The sequence below is a fragment of the Delphinapterus leucas genome, chromosome 17, assembly GCF_059928025.1.
Source record: "Delphinapterus leucas isolate spDelLeu-1000000601 "Yukka" chromosome 17, BTC_Dleu_Yukka2, whole genome shotgun sequence".
Lineage (NCBI taxonomy): Eukaryota > Metazoa > Chordata > Mammalia > Artiodactyla > Monodontidae > Delphinapterus > Delphinapterus leucas.
This window is the reverse complement of record NC_143145.1, coordinates 18,600,557-18,621,414: the sequence shown is the minus strand read 5'-3', so window position 1 is coordinate 18,621,414 and position 20,858 is coordinate 18,600,557. Positions and strand designations below refer to the sequence as shown.

The window sequence follows — 20,858 nt, the reverse complement described above, 5'->3', positions numbered from 1 at the left end:
ATACACATAAAATCCTAAGAATAGTGCCTGGTACGTGGTACGTACTCACTAAATGTTGGCCATTACTACCTTTGCTCTTATTTTTATCATTAAATACGAAGCACTGAACCAGGTACCATAGTAAGCTCTCAGGAAGTGACTAATATAATTAATCCAACTTCTCCCAGTCTCCAAACCTGAGGGCAAGCACTAATTCTTCTAAGAAGGCAAAGAAATTTTGCTGTGGATATGGGAATGAAGAAATTAGCCAACAGTTAATCAGGCCTCCTAAATTCTTTGTCATGCCTCTGCCATGGTAGAGCCAGGACAGAGAAGGTGGCAGTGGAAATGGCTGTGTGTGGCATGTCTCCTTGGTAGAACAAAAAGTATATCGGAACCAGGAGTTGGGAGACCAAGATGTATGGGATGATTTATGGTCATAAGCCACTTAAGCACCATGTCCTGTTTCCTCAATTATGATTTTAAAAGAATAAAAGAGGATCTTTAAAGTGAATCCAAGGAATTTGGAGAGCCTCCTCCTAGCTTCCTAGCAGTCTCCTTTGCTATCGAAAGAAATCCTGAGTGTCAGTGAAAAATCAAGACTGAGAGGTATGAATTGGACAGTCCGGGGACACCCTGGCTGTCCCAGTGCTGTTCCAAGCTCTTGCCTGCATTTGTGGCAACTATGCAAACCACCTGGACCCATAGATGAAGCTTCTGAGACCCTGGAAGCCCACTTCTTAGCCCACAGGCATGAGACCTGCTTAGCACCCTACAATTTCTAACTCCATACTTGTATCTTTAGGCCATTGGCAAGAAGGGCATCCTAGTGTATGGTAATAAGTTGTATGGGGCCAAAAGGATGTATCTTTTTATGTCAAGTTTTGATTGTTCGACTGTGTTCTGAAGAATCATATTGAATAAAAGGGAATTCTAATTTTTAGAATTATATAAATATATGTATATATGAATATACTCCCTTGACAACCTGTTCAAAAGGTCAATTAAGATGTGAACATATAATTATAAACATGAACAGTTCTCCATTTGTTAAAGGATTGACCTCAGCAGCCTTTTACTAGTCAGTCTCATTTCTGAACATATAAAATGTGATTTTCAATTATGTAAAAAAAACAGTGGAAATGTTAACTCTTTAAAAAAAAATACAACCCCTCAAACAAGTTTAATTCATTCTGGAGTTATCTGAATAGGCCATGCATATTAAGCATTTTAGAAGCAAATCATCTACTGATGGCTGTTTTTAAAAGTTCATGTATGTATGTTTTGTTCATGTATGTTTTGTTTTGTTTTTATTATAGATACACAAAAGCAAGAATCCACTCTGGGTGGAGGGACAAACAGACATTGCTTCTATGGACTTCAGCCAGATTCAGAATATAAAATCAGTGTTTACACAAAGCTCCACGAGATTGAGGGACCCAGTGTGAGCATAACGGAAAAAACACGTAAGTCACTGGTGGCGCAGTGGTTGAGAGTCTGCCTGCCGATGCAGGGGACACGGTTCGTGCCCTGGTCTGGGAGGATCCCACATGCCGCGGAGCGGCTAGGCCCATGAGCCATGGCAGCTGAGCCTGCGCGTCCGGAGCCTGTGCTCCGCAACGGGGGAGGCCGCAGCAGTGGCCCGCATACCGGGAAAAACAAAAACAAAAACAAAAAACCCCACGTAAGTCAAGTGTGTTCTCTCCTGATCCCTGTCTTCATGAACAAATGGCATTTTAGGCGTCCTGTTTTGGTTCAAAAATCTTATTCCATTTAGAAAAATATTAGCTATTGTTGTGTGGGAATATCTGTAATACAATTTTGTGTGTCTTATTCAGTCCCAGAATTCCCTGCTTGTGGCCCACTAATGTCATCTGTATGGTTTTTTTCTATCCTCCATATGTTGTCACAGGGACTATAAGGCCATAGGATGGCAAAGTGCTTGAAACAATGACCTATATTGTGATCTATTTCCATTAGGAACATCTGTGGAATGTGGCGTGTGAAATGAAGTGTAAGGACTGGGTCCTGACATTAAAACAATGGCACATTACTACAGCCATGAGGGTGGGAATGGAGCCAAGACGTTCCAACTGGCTGACCCTAGACTTGCCTACTTAAGAGGTTCTTGCTCTTTTTCCAAGCTGGCTGGAAATCTGATGCACTGAAGGGAAAGGCAAACTATAAAATGAAAACAAGGCACTTTTTACATGTTCTAAACAGCAAGGAGGGTATCAACTTCTTGGTATGTCAACTTCTTGGTATCCTTTTAATCAAGGATTCCGGACCTAGAGGCCACAAACATTAAAATGGTTTGAATGGTAGTGAATTCCAGGGGACATATGTGTGTCCCCAACTCAGTATCTTGAACTTAAACTTGAAATCCCCAAAGATTGGTATCGGAATAGGTGGTGGGCGATGGGCTTTCTTGGTAGCTCCTCTATCATGCATTTGATGTTTAGAAAGTTCTACTACCCGTGTATATAGGCCTTTCAGTTGCTCTGAACATGCAGAAAGAAATCATCATCAATATATAATCTTCCAACAGATAAGGTGAAAGTATAGTTAATGGAATCATCTACTTTCCAACACAGAGACTTTATTTCATAACACTGAAATATTCAACAGTTTACAGGACACATGTATTTTTGAGGTATAATTTACATTCCATAAAATTTACCCATTTTAATCATACAATTCAATGATCTTTGGTACATGTAAAAGGTTGTGCAGCCATTACTACAATCCAATGTTAGGACATTCCCATCAATCCAGAGAGCTTTCAAGCTCATCCCCAGTGAGTCTTCTTTCCTACTGTCTGCCCCAGGCAGTCTACTTTGTTTTCTTGTACATTTCTAGACATTTCATATAAATGGAAATATGTAATATGTAGTCTTTTGCACCTGACGTCTTTCACTTAGCATATGTTTTTGAGGTTTATCCACACTGGAGAATATATCAGTTGTTTGTTGCTTTTGATTGCTCATTAGAATTTGTTTTATGGATAGAGGATTATATAATTTCAAAATTATTAGAGGCCTGGTAGTGCATGAGATTTAGAGTCAAATAGGCTTGGTTGGGGTCCTTTTTAGCATTGTGGCCTTGGGCAGTTTAACATCTCTGAGCTGCTTTTTGCTTACCAATAAAATTAAATACCTACTCTCTTACCTCCTTTGGTGGTGGTAAAGATCCAATGAAAAGAGCCTGCTGAGGAACTTCTCAACCTGTATCTTATTGAACAAGTACTTTTGTTATCACCGTTGCTGTCTTCCTGGAAGTCACAACCTGATGGCCATGGGGTTAGATCTCACTGTCAGCTATGTTTTTCTCTGGGCTATTTTTTTTTTTTTTAAAGTTTTAAAGTATTCTTGAAAATTCAAAAGATCTGACAACACAGGGCACACAAATCCTCATGGTGCTAAATCTACAGAAACTCAGTAACTGCTGTCTCTTTTAGACAGTGTTATGTGCTCTTAAGTTTGTTATTCCTTAATGTTTAGGCTATGTTCTTTGCTCCCATTCATTACTTGCCTGACCTCTAAAACTATTTGAGTTTGGGGACTCTGGTCTCCTTCAAATTCCTCTAACCTTAACCTCACAACTGTTAACTACCAGTCCAGGGTCATTTTGGAAAGCTCTGTTTGGTGTAAATGTTTTCCTTCTGTTGGGGACATGTGTCATCTTATAGCTTCTACCCACTGGCTCTAGTTCAACCTTCTGAAGCAAATGCAGATTGAGACTGTTCCCTCTTCTATGTGACAGCTTCTCACAGACTTGAACACAGGGACCATCTGTGTGCCACACAGAGAATATAAACACATGTTCCCAGTTCACTGTGGTTCTTCTTACCCAAGAGACTCTTAGGCCAGATGTTCTGACCAAACATGTTGATCTGGCTTCCAGAGCCACTCACTGATTTTGTTCTTGATTTATTGACTAAAGTTAGGATATGCCTCAGTTTTTCACATTAAAGAAAATGCACCATTGTAAAGATGACCCACTGCTTCCACAAATTTTAAGATAAATACATCTGGCTCTAGAAGGATTTTATGGTGCTTTCAAAAAAGTTTTGCAGTCCTAGTTTTAATATTAAAATGTCTCAAATGTTTTTACTTTTGAAACTTTTTAGTTTCCAAAAAATTGCCTTTAAAAGAAAAAAGTGATATTCTATATCTGTAATAATGCAACAGAAGGTATATATTGTGTTGTCTCCTTCCCTCTTTCCTCATTCTTTCTTCCCAGAAATACCCATTTGTACGAGCTTGGTCTCCTTCAAGAAATTCTACCTGTTACCTGTTTTGTGTGTGTGTGTGTGTGTGTGTGTGTATAATCATATAGAAGTGTATAGATAAATCAGTATATTTATCAGTTAAATAGGATTTTTTCAATTTTCACAGATGGGATCATACCATGGTTTTCTGCTTCATTTCACATAAGGATTAATCTCAAACACTTTTCCATTTTAACATATCAGTAATATACCTCATTCCTTTAAATGTTGAATCACTTTACTCAAATAATATTATTTTATTGGCTCCTAGAATTGGAAGAGACCTTAAAATTTGTCTCTTCCAACCTTCCTGGCAGTGAACGAATTCCTTTTACAACATTCCCAGCAAACAGTCTGCTTGAGCTCAAATCCTTCAGCTAGTTGGCACTTACTGTCTGCAGAGGCTAGACATTCCTCTGTGTGAATGGCTATGATTCGTTGAGGGTTTTCCCTCATATTAAACTGGAATAATAAAAATAATTTTCTCAATTTTTCTTAAGTCTTTAGTGTCAAATAAGAATTTAAAAAAAGAATATATAAAAAAATAATATTAGGATGTTTACCTAATGATGCCATAGCTTCCTGATGCTTTACCATGTGAATTGGTAAGAAAGTCACTGCTCTGATGTGACTATACCTGTGACCTTTAACCAAACCACACCTCCATGTATTACACAGTTTTCTCATCCCTCATCATCCAGGTTAAACTGATCAGGACACACCGTAGCCTCCCAAGGTCCTGCCATTTTGCTCTCAAAACTGAAAGTTTCCCAGACACAGTCTGAATGTAGTAGGGAGTAAATCAGATTCCCTTGGCGACCACATCCTGGGGATGCAGGGTCAAAAGGGAGAAGGTGCTATTGAACATGGATTGATGGTCAATCCTTAGGCAGAATGGAAATAAAGTTTATTATATGTGTGAAAGCAACCAGAGACTAATCTGAAATAGGTTGGCAGGGTTCCAGCCTTAAATCAGTATTAAAACCACTTTGTAGTTGACAGTTTGATTGCATTGACTCCCACTGGGTAAACTGAATTGTGGCAAAATGACATTTCAAGCCTTCAGTCTGATGTTGAGGGGATGGTTGGAACCAGTTTTCACAGGCTTTGGCTGATTTATAGTGGGTACTAAATTCTCAAAGAAGACAGTTGTCAAAATCACTGACTCCCCTGAAGAATTATGACTCCGTGGCCTCCCTCTCTTCGCCACAGATGAGATGCTTAATTGATGTTGTTTCTCCCTCTCCTTTACAGAATCACTTCCTACTCGGCCACCTACTTTTCCTCCAACCATTCCACCAGCAAAAGAAGGTAAAAGAATTATACAATCATGATGTGATTTTAGGTTTTGGATTTCTGTTGGTATTGTTTGCTTGTTCATTTAAAACCCAAGGTATTAATGGAAGATATTTTCTCCTTAATACAAATGCTTATCAAACCCTTATGGGGTACAACTTTGCAATGAGTAGTAAATAAGACATAGAGATCTAATATGCAGTGTAATGAAGAGAGGCAGCAATATTTTACTATAATTATGTGATGCGATAGAGATGCTAAATGTCACTATATCAACAATATTACAATATATAAATGTATCAAATTAGTATGTTGTACACTTTAACTTTATGCAGTGTATATGTCAAATATATTCAACAAAAAATCATCTAATATAGACTCTGTACACACAGAATAAATTTTCTAACAGAATTTCTTCATATTTATTTCATCAAAAATAGTAGTACATGTTTACCAAGGAAGAGTAGTTACATAATTTATGAGTGAGAGTGTAGTTTATAATTTGTAGACAAGGGTAACAGTGTTCCAGCTTACCTCCAAATGTCTCTCCCAGTTGTTTCTTTCTATCTTCATCACAAGAGTTTCTCATCACCTCTTACTTGAGCCATTAAGGTAGCTTTCTAAAAACCTTTCAAACACAGTAGTGATCATTAATTTTTTTATTCCATTAATGAACATTTATTAACCCTACTATTCATTCTCAAAGCTCTTATGCCAGGTACTTGGAATACAATAACAATCTGTGATTACTGCTCTCTGCTTAGTTTCAGTATTGCAAGAGAGATAGGTGTTTGCCTAGGTAATTACCAGCCAAGGAAATGCGTTAAAAAGCGGAGATTATACTATGGTAGCCCAGAAATGAGAACAGTTAATGCTGCTGCAGGTTAATTACCTGTAAAGGAGGAGGAGGAATTTGATTTACATTTTGAAGAATGAGTTTTACAAGTAAATAATGGAGAGACAAGCACTCGAAGTCATGGAGTGATCTAAGCACGTAATGTGTTTGGGGAACCATAAGCACTTTAGTGTGACCCATAGAGAAAGGTGAAGATAGAGTTATGAAGTGGTTTGTGTGCCTGAATAAGGAGGCTGGGCTTTATCCTATAGGACATGGTATGCCATGAGGAGTTTTATGAAGGGAGGGTGACCTGCAGAAATCTATGTTTAAGAAAGATAACCTTGGTGAAATGGGGAGGAGGGATTAGGGCAGGAGAAGATAAAGCTAGAACACATAGTTGGAAGGTTGTTTTGGAAGACTTCTTCCATTTACCATGCATTTTAAAGTACCTATTACGTACCAGAGATACAATGAAAAATAAGTTGTTCCCACCTTTCAGAGTGTTAGCAGACATACGGTCCATGCCAAAAGTTCCTTAGTATTTGGTCCTGTCCAAAACAATTTGGCATGGGCCAAATATGCTTGTAACATTTTGGATAGGATCAAATTTCAAGAACCTGTTGGTATAGACCAAATGTCTTATCGACGTTTTGGACAGCACCAAATGTCCTGCAAGGGACAGGAACATAGTCAGAGGGGTCTGATGCTGGAGAGTGTAAGGATCAAGGAAACAAAGAGGTAATAAGAAACTGTACAAAAATAAAGCTCAACATCCTTCCTAGCATACCAGGCAAAGTCTTCAATGATCAACCTATGTTGTGGTATCATGTCCCAGACAATATTAGTTACCAGCACAATTGTATAACTCCGGGTTCTGCATACATGCCTTATGCTATCCTGCATCTTTTAATGCTATTGGTTCTACCTGGAATGCCAGACTCTTTCTTCTTCCATCTTCATATCTAGCTTTTGCTAGTCTAACTATTTATGATGATTTTCACTATTGGAACTGGAAACAGAATCCTAATTGATGAATTTATCAGACATTTCCGATACAGATATTACAGGACTCTCTGAAGTCAGAATATTTTTATTTATAGCAGAACATGAGGATCATGCAGTCAACATTCATGAATGCTCATGGGAGACATGTGATTTGGAAGGGTCTATGAGCGTGAGGATTGACAATGTAGGAACATTTTTCCTGTAGTTTTCATCATGATGGTTTTAGAGAGTGGGGCTTCTGCAACTTTAATGCCTTATTCATCTTAGTTTCTATTTGTCCTGGCTGTATTTAATTTAAAAGCTTGTAAATTTTTATTATTCAAGTGATATTGAGTATTTATTAAACAAACATTAAGAAACAGAAAAGAGAATGAGGTTGCTGGTGGGGGTTGAGGAAAGAGAAACCGAGTGAGAGAGTGTAAGCCAGAGAGGAGAGAGGGAGAGAGCAGGAGAGAGAAAGAGAGAGAAAGGGAGAGAGAGAGAGAAGTGCTGCAGGCTTCATATTTGAGAAGAGGGGGAAAAAAAACCCACCTCAGTGGCAGTTTTATGTTACTGTGTCTGGCTTAAAGAAGAAATTTCTGGACATCCAGCCTGAAAAAAATCAAAGCTCAGTGGGGACTACTTCTATCAAGAGAATTCTATGATCTGAGAATGGGTTGGATCAGTACAGGTGGTTTGAGAAGACACTGATGAGGACCATGGAAAATGGGAGAAGACGTGTGGCTTCTCTGCTTCCTTTGAACAGAGCTCTAGGCACCACAGGGCCACATAAGGAGGGTGAGGTTCCTGGAGTGGACTATATTTTCATCACTGTTGAAGATTTTATGGAATTGGAGAAAAGTGGTGCTCTCCTACAAAGTGGGACTTATGAAGACAGACCTTCAAGATGTCGGAGGAATTTGATGTGGAGATCAACTTCCTCCCCACAAATACATCAGAAATACATCTACATGTGGAACAACTCCTACAGAACACCTACTGAATGCTAGCAGAAGGTCTTAGATTTCCCAAAAGGGAACAGACGCCCTCAGGAGACCTACACGCAGAGGTGGGGCCAAATCCGAAGCTGAACCCCGGGAGCTGCGCAAACAAAGAAGAGAAAGGGAAATCTCTCTCAGCAGCCTCAGGAGCAATGGATTAAATCTCCACGATGAACTTGATGTACCCTGCATCTCTGGAATACCTGAATAGACAGTGAACCATCCCAAAATTGAGGAGGTGAACTATGAGAGCAACTGTAGACTTGGGGTTTGCTTTCTGCATCTAATTTCTTTCTGGTTTTATGTTTAACTTAGTTTAGTATTTGGAGTTTATTATCACTGGTAGATTTTTTTATCGATTTGGTAGCTGTCTTCCTTTTTTTATTCAATATAATAAGTATATATATTTTTCCTTTTTCCCTTTTTGTGAGTGTGTATGTGTATACTTCCTTCTGTGATTTTGTCTGTATAGCATTGCTTTTACCATTTGTCCTAGGGTTCTGTCTGTCTGGTTTTTTTGTTTTGTTTTTTTAGTATACTTTTTAGCCCTTGTTATCATTGGTGGATTTGCTTTTTGGTTTGGTTGCTCGCTTCTTTCTTTCTTTATTACTTTTTATTTAAATAACTTTATTTTATTTTATTGCTTTTTTCTCCCTTTTCTTCTCAGCCGTGTGGCTGACAGGATCTTGGTGCTCTGGCCAGGTGTCAAGCCTGTGCCTCTGAGGTGGGAGACCTGAGTGGATGACATTGGTCCACCAGAGACCTCCCAACTCCACATAATATCAAATGGAGAAAGCTCTCCCAGAGATCTCCATCTCAACACTAAGACCCAGCTCCCCTCAATGGACAGCAAGCTACAATTCTGGACACCCTATGCAAACAACTAGCAAAACAGGAACACAACCCCACCCATTAGCAGAGAGGCTGCCTAAGATCATAATAAGGCCACAAACATGCCAAAACACACCACCGGACGTAGACTTGCCCAACAGAAAGACAAGATCCAGCCTCATCCACCAGAACACAGGCACTAGTCCCCTCCACCAGGAAGCCTACAAAACCCACTGAACCAACCTTAGCCACTGGGGACAGACACCAAAAACAATGGGAACTACGAACCTACAGCCTGAGAAAAGGAAACCCCAAACACAGTAAGTTAAGCAAAATGAGAAGACAGAGAAATACACAGCAGAGGAAGGAGCAAGGCAGAAACCCACCAGACCTAATAAATGAAGAGGAAATAGGCAGTCTACCTGAAAAAGAATTCAGAACAATGATAGTAAAGATGATCCAAAATCTTGGAAATAGAATAGAGAAAATACAAGAAACGTTTAACAAGGACCTACAAGAACTAAAGAGAAAACAAACAATGATGAACAACACAATAAATGAAATTAAAAATTCTCTAGAAGGGATAAATAACAGAATAACTGAGGCAGAAGAACGGATAAGTGACCTGAAAAATAAAATAGTGGAAATAACTACTGCAGAGCAGAATAAAGAAAAAAGAATGAAAAGAACTGAGGACAATCTCAGAGACCTCTGGGACAAAATTAAACACACCAACACTCGAATTATAGGGGTCCCAGAAGAATAAGAGAACAGAAAGGGACTGAGAAAATATTTGAAGAGATTATAGTTGAAAACTTCCCTAATATGGGAAAGGAAATAGTTAATCAAGTCCAGGAAGCACAGAGAGTCCCATACAGGATAAATCCAAGAAGAAACATGCCAAGACACATATTAATCAAACTATCTATCAAAAATTAAATACAAAGAAAAAATATTAAAAGCAGCAAGGGAAAAACAGAAAGTGACATACAAGGAAATCCCCATAAGGTTAACGGCTAATATTTCAGCAGAAACTCTGCAAGCCAGAGGGAGTGGCAAGACATATTTAAAGTGATGAAAAGGAAAAACCTACAGCCAAGATTATTCTACCCAGCAAGGATCTCATTCAGATTCGATGGAGAAATTAAAACCTTTACAGACAAGCAAAAGCTAAGAGAATTCAGCACCACCAAACCAGCTTTACTACAAATGCTAAAGGCAGGAAACACAAGAGAAGGAAAAGACCTACAAAAACAAACCCAAAACAATTAAGAAAATCGTAATAGGAACATACATATAAATAATTACCTTAAACATAAATGGATTAAATGCTCCAACCAAAAGACGTAGACTGGCTGAATGGAAACAAAAACAAGACCTGTATATCTGTCTACAAGAGACCCACTTCAGACCTAGGGACACATACAGACTGAAAGTGAGGGGATGGAAAAAGATATTCCATGCAAATGGGAATCAAAAGAAAGCTGGAGTGGCAATTCTCATATCAGACAAAATATACTTTAAAAAAAAGACTCTTACAAGAGAAAAAGAAGGACAATACATAATGATCAAGGGATCAATCCAAGAAGAAGATAAAACAATTGTAAGTATTTATGCACCCAACACAGGATCACCTCAATACATACGGCAAATGCTAACCACCGTAAAAGGGGAAATTGACAGTAACACAATAATAGTAGGGGACTTAAACACCCTACTTTCACCAATGGACAGATCATCCAAAATGAAAATAAATAAGGAAACAGAAGCATTAAATAATACATAAAACAAGATGCAAGATGGACTTAACTGATATTTATAGGATATTCCATTCTCACATTCCATCGCAAAACAACAGAATACACTTTCTTCTCAACTGCTCATGGAACATTCTCCATGATAGATCATATCTTGGGTCATAAATCAAGCCTTGGTAAATTTAAGAATATTGAAATCGTATCAAGTATCTTTTCCGACCACAATGCTGTGAGAGTAGATATCAATTACAGGAAAATAATCTGTTAAAAATAAAAACACATGGAGGCTAAACAATACACTACTGAATAAGCAAGAGATCACTGAAGAAATCAAACAGGAAATCAAAAAAACACCTAGAAACAAAGGACAATGAAATCATGACACCCCAAAACCTATGGGATGCAGCAAAACAGTTCTGAGGTAAGTTTACAGCAATACAATCCTACCTCAAGAAACAAGAAACATCTCAAATAAACAACCTAACCTTACACCTAAAGCAATTAGAGAAAGAAGAACAAAAAAACCCCAAAGTTAGCAGAAGGAAAGAAATCATAAATATCAGATCAGAAATAAATGAAAAAGAAATGAAGGAAATGATAGCAAAGATCAATAAAACTAAAAACTGGTTTTTTGAGAAGATAAACAAAATTGATAAACCATTAGCCAGACTCATCAAGAAAAAAAGGGAGAAGACTCAAATCAACAGAATTAAAAATGAAAAAGGAGAAGTAACAACTGACACTGCAGAAGTACAAAGGATCATGAGAGATCACTACAAGCAACTCTATGCCAATAAAATGGACAACCTGGAAGAAATGAAAAATTCTCAGAACAGCACAACCTTCTGAGACTGAACCAGGAAGAAATAGAAAATATAAGCAGACCAATCACAAGCACTGAAATTGAAACTGTGATTAAAAATCTTCCAACAAACAAAAGCCCAGGAGAGATGGCTTCATAGGTGAATGCTATCAAACATTTAGAGAAGAGCTAACACCTATCCTTCCAAAACTCTTCCAAGATATGGCAGAGGGAGGAACACTCCCAAACTCATTCTGCGAGGCCACCATCACCCCGATGGCAAAACCAGACAAAGATGTCACAAAGAAAGAAAACTACAGGCCAATATCACTGATGAACATAGCTGCAAAAATCCTCAGCAAAATACTAGCAAACAGAATCCAATAGCACATACACCATGATCAAGTGGGATTTAACCCAGGAATGCAGGAATTCTTCAATATAAGGAAATCAATCAATGTGATAAACCATATTAACAAATTAAAGGAGAGAAACCATATGATCATCTCAGTAGATGCAGAAAAAGCTTTCATCAAAATTCAACTCCCATTTATGATAAAAACCCTCCAGAAAGTAGGCATAGAGGGAACTTACCTCGACATAATAAAGGCCATATATGACAAACCCACAGCCAACATCATCCTCAGTGGTGAAAAACTGAAACCATTTCCTCTAAGATCAGGAACAAGACAAGGTTGTCCACTCTCACCACTATTATTCAACATATTTTTGGAAGTTTTAGTCACAGCAATCAGAGAAGAAAAAGAAATAAAAGGAATCCAAATCGGAAAAGAAGAAGTACAGCTGTCACTGTTTGCAGATGACATGATGCTATACATAGAGAATCCTAAAGATGCTACCAGAAAATTACCAGAGCTAATCAATGAATATGGTAAAGTAGCAGGATACAAAATTAATGCACATAAATCTCTTGCATTCCTATACACTAATGATGAAAAATCTGAACGAGAAATTAAGGAAACACCCCTATTTACCCTTGCAACAAAAGGAATGAAATACCTAGGAATAAACCTACCTAGGGAGACAAAAGACCTGTATGCAGAAAACTGTAAGACACTGATGAAAGAAATTAAAGATGGTACAAACGGATAGAGAGATATACCATGTTTTTGGACTGGAAGATTCAACATTGTAAAAATGACTTGAGTACCCAAAGCAATCTACAGATTGCATGCAATACCTATCACACTACCAGTGGCATTTTTCACAGAACTAGAACAAAAAATTTCACAATTTGTATGGAAACACAAAAGACCCCGAATAGCCAAAGCAATCTTGAGAAAGAAAAACAGAGCTGGAGGAATTAGGCTCCCAGACTTCAGACTCTACTACAAAGCTACAGTAATCAAGACAGTATGGTACTGGCCAAAAACAGAAATATAGATCAATGGAACAGGATAGAAAGCCCAGAGATAAACCCACATGCATATGGTCACCTTTCCTTTGATAAAGCAGGCAAGAATATACAATGGAGAAAAGTCAGCCTCTTCAGTAAGTGGTGCTCAGAAAACTGGACAGCTACATGTAAAACAATGAAGTTAGAAGACTCCCTAACACCATACACAAAAATAAACTCACAGTGGATTAAAGACCTAAATATAAGGCCAAACACTATAAAACTCTTAGAGGAAAACATAGGCAGAACACTCTATGATGTAAATCACAGCAAGATCCTTTTTGACCCACCTCCTAGAGAAATGGAAATAGAAACAAAAATAAACAAATGGGACCTAATGAAACTTAAAAGCTTTTGCACAGCAAAGGAAACCATAAACAAGACGAAAAGACAACCCTCAGAATGGGAGAAAATATTTGCAAATGAATCATCAGACAAAGGATTAATCTCCAAAATTTACAAGCAGCTCATGCAGCTCAATATCAAAAAAACAAACAACCCAATCGAAAAATTGGCAGAAGGCCTAAATAGACATTTCTCAAAGAAGATATACAGATTGTCAACAAACACATGAAAGAATGCTCAACATCACTAATCATTAGAGAAATGCAAATCAAAACTACAATGCGGTATCACCTGACACCAGTCAGAATGGCCATCATCAAAAAATCTAGAAACAATAAATGCTGGAGAGGGTGTGGAGAAAAGGGAACCCTCTTGCACTGTTCGTGGAAATATCAATTTTTACAGCCACTCTGGAGAACAGTATGGAGGTTCCTTAAAAAACTAAAAATAGAACTACCATACAACCCAGCAATCCCACTACTGGGCATATATCCTGAGAAAAATCATAATTCAAAATGAGTCATGTAACACAATGTTCTTTGCAGCTCTATTTACAATAGCCAGGACATGGAAGCACCCTGAGTGTCCATCAACAGATGAATGGATAAAGAAGATGTGGCACATATATATAGTGGAATATTTCTCAGCCTTAAGAAGAAACGAAATTGAGTTATTTTTAGTGAGGTGGATGGACCTAGATAGAGCCTGTCATACAGAGTGAAGTAATTCAGAAAGAGAAAAATAAATATCATATGCTAACACATATATATGGAATCTAAAAAAAGAAAAATGGTTCTGAAGAACCTAGGCCCAAGATAGGAATAAAGACGCAGACTTAGAGGATGGACTTGAGGACACGGGGAGGGGGAAGGATAAGCTGGTATGAAGTGAGAGAGTGGCACGGACTTATATATACTACCAAGTGTAAAATAGATAGCTAGTGGGAAGCAGCTGCATAGCACAGGGAGATCAGCTCGGTGCTTTGTGACCACCTAGAGGCGTGGGCTAGGGAGGGTGGGAAGCAGATGCAAGGGGGAGGAGATATGGGGATATATTCATATGTATAGCTGATTCACTTTGTTATAAAGCAGAAACTAACACACCATTGTAAAGCAATTATACTTCAATAAAGATGTTTAAAAAAAAAAGAAACAAAAGAGTACAAAGAAGAAAATTAAAAATACAATTTCATATTCCAGGGGTAATTCCTTCCTGTATTTTAATGTATTTTCTTTTTTTTTCTTTCTTGTATTAAGTAAGTTTTTCAATTTTAGCATATTTTCAAATAGATTTTGCTCTCATTTCGAAGGTAAAACCTAATCTAGATTTTGTCTTTCCTTGAAAACAGACCACCAGGTTTTCTTTTGTAAGCTATAATTATAGATCATGTGGTCCCCTTCAGCTTCAAATTCAAGCCATAAATATGTAAAATGTTATACATTGTGGAACTCATGAGAACAACCTCACCAAATCCTTATTGTCGCTCGAGTACTAACTCAGAGATGATTTATTTTACCTCGTAAATAGCTTTAAGGGAATAAAGTTACACTTAATAAAATAAAAGTCAAGTAAATTTTTTTTCTAAAGAAAGGTGAAAGGTACATTAGCTCACAGAATATTTGTGTGCAAATGGCCTAAGATAAAAAGATTCAGATTATTAAAGACTAAATTGTTTCATCATAAAACAGAGTTAACCACCGTGGTCTACAGTAATGAAGGGGAAGAGAGGCATAGATAATCTGAAACAGCACGTGATACAAGACTATTAAAAAATGCTTTCAGTGGAATAGGTTTTTGTTAATGTGATTTTTGCCTGTTTTTCAACATTGATATCAGTATTACCTGCTAATAAAAGTTTCCCTGAGCTGGGATAATGTGCATTTCTTGATATGCATCACTGGGTGTCAGAAGGGCATAGACAGGATTTCTGAGCAAGGCTGGAATTAAAGTTTGCTTATGGCCTCCGTCCAAATGCATATCAAGTTTTAGATTAATCTGCTTCCATTGTGTGGTATGCCTTCCTCCTGGAAGCTGAATCTCTCTCACATTGTTAATTCAGTCAGCAGAGGGCAGGGTGCACAGAGTGGTAGCTTGGATTTCCTTCTAATCAGTAGGCAGTAGAGTGTTTGCTGATGCTTCTGTCTCTAAATCACTTCTACACTTTTCATTCTTCCCATTTCTGTTCTTTGGGGCTGAGATTGGTAGATTTTTTTCTCTTTAATTCCACACATTTGACTGAAGCTTCTTTGTCATGACTAGGAAACTTGGGTGTAGGAGAGCCATGATGGTCATGAGCAAGAGGTTGGAGTAAGATGTATATCTTTCCTTCGGGCTGTAGCTACCAGAGGGAAACCATTATCTGCTTTGTTGGTGTCATAACTACTGTGTTTTCCCCTTTTCCCTGATTCAAAATTAATTCTTGGTCTCCAGTATGTAAAGCTGCCAAAGCCGACCTGGTGTTTATGGTGGATGGATCCTGGAGTATTGGTGATGAAAATTTCAATAAGATCATTAACTTCCTGTATAGCACTGTTGGCGCTCTGGACAAGATAGGTGCAGATGGAACTCAAGTAAGGCTGATAGATCAATCATTAATTCATTCTATGCATGAAAAAATTATTCCAAGCTCTTATTATGGCTACTTGTCAGGGAATATGGGTAAAGAACTATCCTGATTGGATCCAACCCTAAATGAGAGTATAGACAAGTCTGAGTTTAGAAGCAGCTTACTGGTGTGTGACAGAGCTTGAGAAGATGCTAATCCTTAAAAGCGCTTGAGTTCAGCAAACTAAGACAGGTTAGAATGACCATGTCAGCAGATGTGTCTTCTATATATTAGGATAGAGTATCTCTCTAAAGGAACATCCAATATTTTCTTTGCCCTCGAGGATGTTAAAATCTTGAAAGAGAGAGGTCATCGTCACAAATTACTACAGAACAAGTAGAACATAGAAAACTAATTTATTCATTCAACAAATATTTATTGAGAACTTATTTTGGTTAGGTACAGTACTGTCATAATGGGTATGACAGACATGTCCCTAATTTCATGTTGCTCATATTCTTTTTTTTTTTTTTAAATCTCAAGACGGTAGTATATTTTATTTATTTATTTATTTATTTATTTATTTATTTATTTTTGGCTGAGTTGGGTCTTTGTTGCTGTGTGCGGGCTTTCTCTAGTTGCGTTGAGCGGGGGCTACTCTTTGTTGTGGTGCGCGGGCTTCTCATTGCAGTGGCTTCTCTTGTTGTGGAGTACCGGCTCTAGGCATGCGGGCTTCAGTAGTTGAGGCACGGGGGCTCAGTAGTTGTGCCTCACAGGCTCTAGAGCGCAGGCTCAGTAGTTGTGGTGCACGGGCTCCGCGTCATGTGGGATCTTCCTGGACCAGGGCTTGAACCTGTGTCCCCTGCATTGGCAGGCGGGCGGATTCTTAACCACTGCACCACCAGGGAAGCCCGCTCATATTCTTAAAGGTAGGGAGAGGAGGAGGATGAGAGACAGATACAAATTGGCCAACACATAAATTCACAAGGTAGGGATGCGAGCTTTCGACCTGAGATTTAAATTTACCAAAGTTTATTTTAAACTGAGTGATCCACAAAGTCTTCTTTGAGGAGGTGGCTTCTGAACTGAGATGTGAATGATGCTGAGAAGATTTGAAAGTAGAATTTCTAGACAGGGAAAGTAGTAAGTGCAGAGGGCCTAAGTCGAGAATGAGTTTTGAGGCTTCAGGTGCTAAAACTTGGGGCTGGAATATAATGGATGATCCTGTGGGGGGGCTGGGGGGAGAAGAGGAGATGGAAGAAGTAGACAGAGCTAGATCACCTTGAGTCTTATGACCCACTGAAATTGAGATGGCAAAAGGTCTTCATGCTTTAGGGAGAGATTTTTAAAATAAAGTACTTCCTGAAAAGTACTTTGTTAAGACGTCGTCAGATTTGGTATGTAACTTGTATGGTTTAAACCAAGGAAATTGTGGACTGGGTTAAAAAAGAAATGAAAACTGTAGTTGTAGGACTTCCTGGTGGTGCAGTGGTTAGGAATCCGCCTGCCAATGCAGGGGACACGTGTTTGAGCCCTGGTCTGGGAAGATCCCACGTATCACAGAGCAACTAAGCCTGTGTGCCACAACTACTGAGCCTGCGCTCTAGAGCCCTTGAGCCACAACAGCTGAAGCCCACGTGCCTAGAGCTCATGCTCTGCAACAAGAGAAGCCACTGCAGTGAGAAGCCCACACACCATAAAAAAGAGAAGCCCTTGCTCACCGCAACTAGAGAAAGCCTGCATGCAGCAACAAAGACCCAACACAGCCAAAAATTAAAAATATAAATTAATTAATTAATTTTAAAAAAACTGTAGTTGTAATCGTGCTGTAGTGTGTGCTCTCTGGCAGAGAGCAAGTCTACAATATACATAAAAATGAACACACCTTCTCTCTCTAGGTTGCAATGGTCCAGTTCACTGATGACCCCAGGACAGAATTTAAACTTAACTCTTACAAAACCAAAGAGACTGTTCTTGATGCAATTAAACATATCTCGTACAAAGGAGGAAATACAAAAACAGGTAAGACCACAAGAAGCCCAGGTAAGACCCGAAATAATTATTACTAATTACTGAAATGACTTCTTTTTGAAGCATAGTAATATAGATTTTTTTTAAAAAAGGTTTTTCATTGACTTAAGAACTTCGTTCCCACTCTTCCATCTCTAGCAAGGGAGGAAATGAAATTGAATTGTTGCCTTCCTTTGTTTCAGGAAAAGCAATTAAGCATGTCCGAGATACCTTGTTTACTGCAGAGTCAGGAACCAGAAGAGGCATCCCGAAGGTCATTGTGGTTATAACTGATGGAAGATCACAAGATGATGTGAGCAAAATCTCCAGGGAGATGCAATCAGATGGTAAGTTTTACACAGCTAAGCAACAGTGGCTACCAATAATACCGTTAGCCTTGTTTTCTGAATACACATTTATAGGCTACATCAGCATGACTAAAACGTTTCTAAATCTTTCTTGATACTAACTGGACAATGTGATTTTTAAAAGTTTCCAGGTTACAAATCTATGATTTTGCTGTATTTTCTCCAGTACTTTTGTTACATACAGGATGCCCTATATAAGCAACTCCATCAATTAAGTGCACTATAGGACTTCCCTGGCGATCCATTTGTTTAAGATTCCATGCTTCCACTGCAGGGGGCATGGGTTCGATCCCTGTCATGCTGTGTGGTCAAAAAGAAAAAAAAGGAAAAGAAAAGAAAATTAAGTGTAATACTATGAAAAGGACCAGGGGAGGGAAACTGATCACAGAAACTCCTCAGCCTCAGCCTCCTCATTTGTAAAATGGAGAACACAAAATGTGAAGATTGCATTCTATAAGATCTGTATGAGCAAAGACTAGCTTAATATGTATTTGCCAAGCATTGAACTGTGACCCACCTCAGGCTTCTAAGCCTGTAATATCTCAGTTTCTACTTCTGAAAATGAAACAAAACAAAACAAAACAAAAAACAAAACTTCTTTTGTTTCAATTGCACTTTTTCCCATAAATACGAAAATCATTATTAAAAATATGCAAAAATAAAGATGTTACTCAAATGGTAACTATTTTGTCTCAAACACTGACTCTCTTAAGCTTCTTTAAAGTGGAAACTTTCGGGGCTTCCCTGGTGGCGCAGTGGTTGAGAGTCCGCCTGCCAATGCAGGGGACACGGGTTCGTGCCCTGGTTCGGGAAGATCCCACATGCCACAGAGCGGTTGGGCCCGTGAGCCATGGCCACTGAGCCTGCGCGTCTGGAGCCTGTGCTCCGCAACGGGAGAGGCCACAACAGTGAGAGGCCCGCATACTGTGAAAATAAATAAATAAATAAAAATAAAGTGGAAACTTTCTTTAGGGGATGATGGGTTAATTATCATAAATTATGTGCATGCAGAATTCTGAAGAACTGTAAAGAGTGAATTATCCATCCCCACTGGCCCTCCTAAATAAACATGTTTTAAATATTTGGACGTGTCTTATATTGCATTATTTGTTTTTGCTGCGATTTAAAGTCATCAGAAATCTGTTCCCCTTTTACCACAGGCTACAGCATTTTTGCAGTCGGCGTGGCTGATGCAGATTACTCAGAGTTGGTTAGCATTGGCAGTAAGCCCAGCGCCCGGCATGTCTTCTTTGTGGATGACTTTGACGCCTTTAAGAAAATTGAAGATGAGTTGATTACTTTTGTCTGTGAAACCGCGTCAGCAAGTTAGTTCTTTGGAATTTGCACTTACATTGCTTAAATGCTGAGATATTTATACCAGTTAAATAATGAGTGCCATCCTGATCCGAAGACAGAAAATTGACTTGAAGAAGCTATTTGTTATGCAGACATTAAGTTTTGTGGTTTCAAGCATATGGGAAGTAAACCTTACCTCTCCTTGGTTCAGGGTTTTAGGTTAATAAAGACTTTCCCTAAAAAGACGAGGGTCTGTATCTAAAAGCAACTCTCTTAAACAGCTATAGCAGATAGTTTTCAAAACTGTGTTAAGTCTGCTCATCAGGGTAACACATTAGAAGTGGGACTTCTCCCAAGACATGCTGTCAAGTGACCACCATCGATTTTAATGGACCCAGGAGAGGAGAAGGAAGTTGGGACCCTTTTGTTTTAAAAGAAGAAGCGAGAGTGTTTCAGTCTTTACGAATCCACAGAAAGCTGTAGCCACATGTGGTGTGGATTCCCTCCACAACTGACTTCCGTCAAGATTGTTAGCTTCCTGTTCTCAGGACAAGGAAAGAATATGTTTGGAAAATATCTGAATTAGGGTTTTATCTTGTTTGTTTTGTCTTCCAGCCTGCCCACTGGTGCATAAGGATGACATTGATCTTGCAGGTATGCCATTTCACAAATTTTCCAAATACAAATATATTAAATAACTCCCATTTTGGGTCCAGATTTTTTCATCCTTAATAGACTAATTTTGAAATTTAAAATCCTAAAGTGCCTGTTTATTCTTTTTCTCTATCCCTGTTTTTTTCTTTTTCTTTCTTTCTTTTTTTTTTTTTTTAAAGGATTTAAGATGATGGAAATGTTTGGTTTGGTTGAAAAGGAATTTTCATCGGTGGAAGGGGTTTCTATGGAGCCTGGTACCTTCAATGTGTATCCTTGTTATCAACTTCATAAAGATGCCCTGGTTTCCCAGCCAACCAAGTATGTTTCCATTGCAAGATACTAAAGTCAATTATTGTTTATTATATCGCACTGTGGAAATGATATCAGCTAGAAATATGCTGTAATAATTCCCAGCAGGATTTTCCATGATGGATAGAGCAGATGACGTTTAGATTTCTTTAAAAA

General features: G+C 38.4%; 1 protein-coding gene across 4 annotated transcripts in view; it reads left to right on the top strand.

Moving 5' to 3' along the window:
- The window catches only part of COL14A1 (collagen type XIV alpha 1 chain), a 230,376-nt gene that overhangs the window by 112,570 nt on the left and 96,948 nt on the right, over positions 1–20,858 (top strand). For all 4 annotated transcript variants that reach the window (XM_089898775.1, XM_089898774.1, XM_089898773.1 and 1 more), the window contains exons 23-30: positions 1,299–1,445; positions 5,504–5,560; positions 15,951–16,090; positions 17,964–18,087; positions 18,279–18,422; positions 19,604–19,768; positions 20,355–20,393; positions 20,573–20,711. In XM_089898775.1, coding sequence (XP_089754901.1) covers positions 1,299–1,445; positions 5,504–5,560; positions 15,951–16,090; positions 17,964–18,087; positions 18,279–18,422; positions 19,604–19,768; positions 20,355–20,393; positions 20,573–20,711 — 955 coding nt within the window. The remainder of the gene's footprint in view (positions 1–1,298; positions 1,446–5,503; positions 5,561–15,950; positions 16,091–17,963; positions 18,088–18,278; positions 18,423–19,603; positions 19,769–20,354; positions 20,394–20,572; positions 20,712–20,858) is intronic.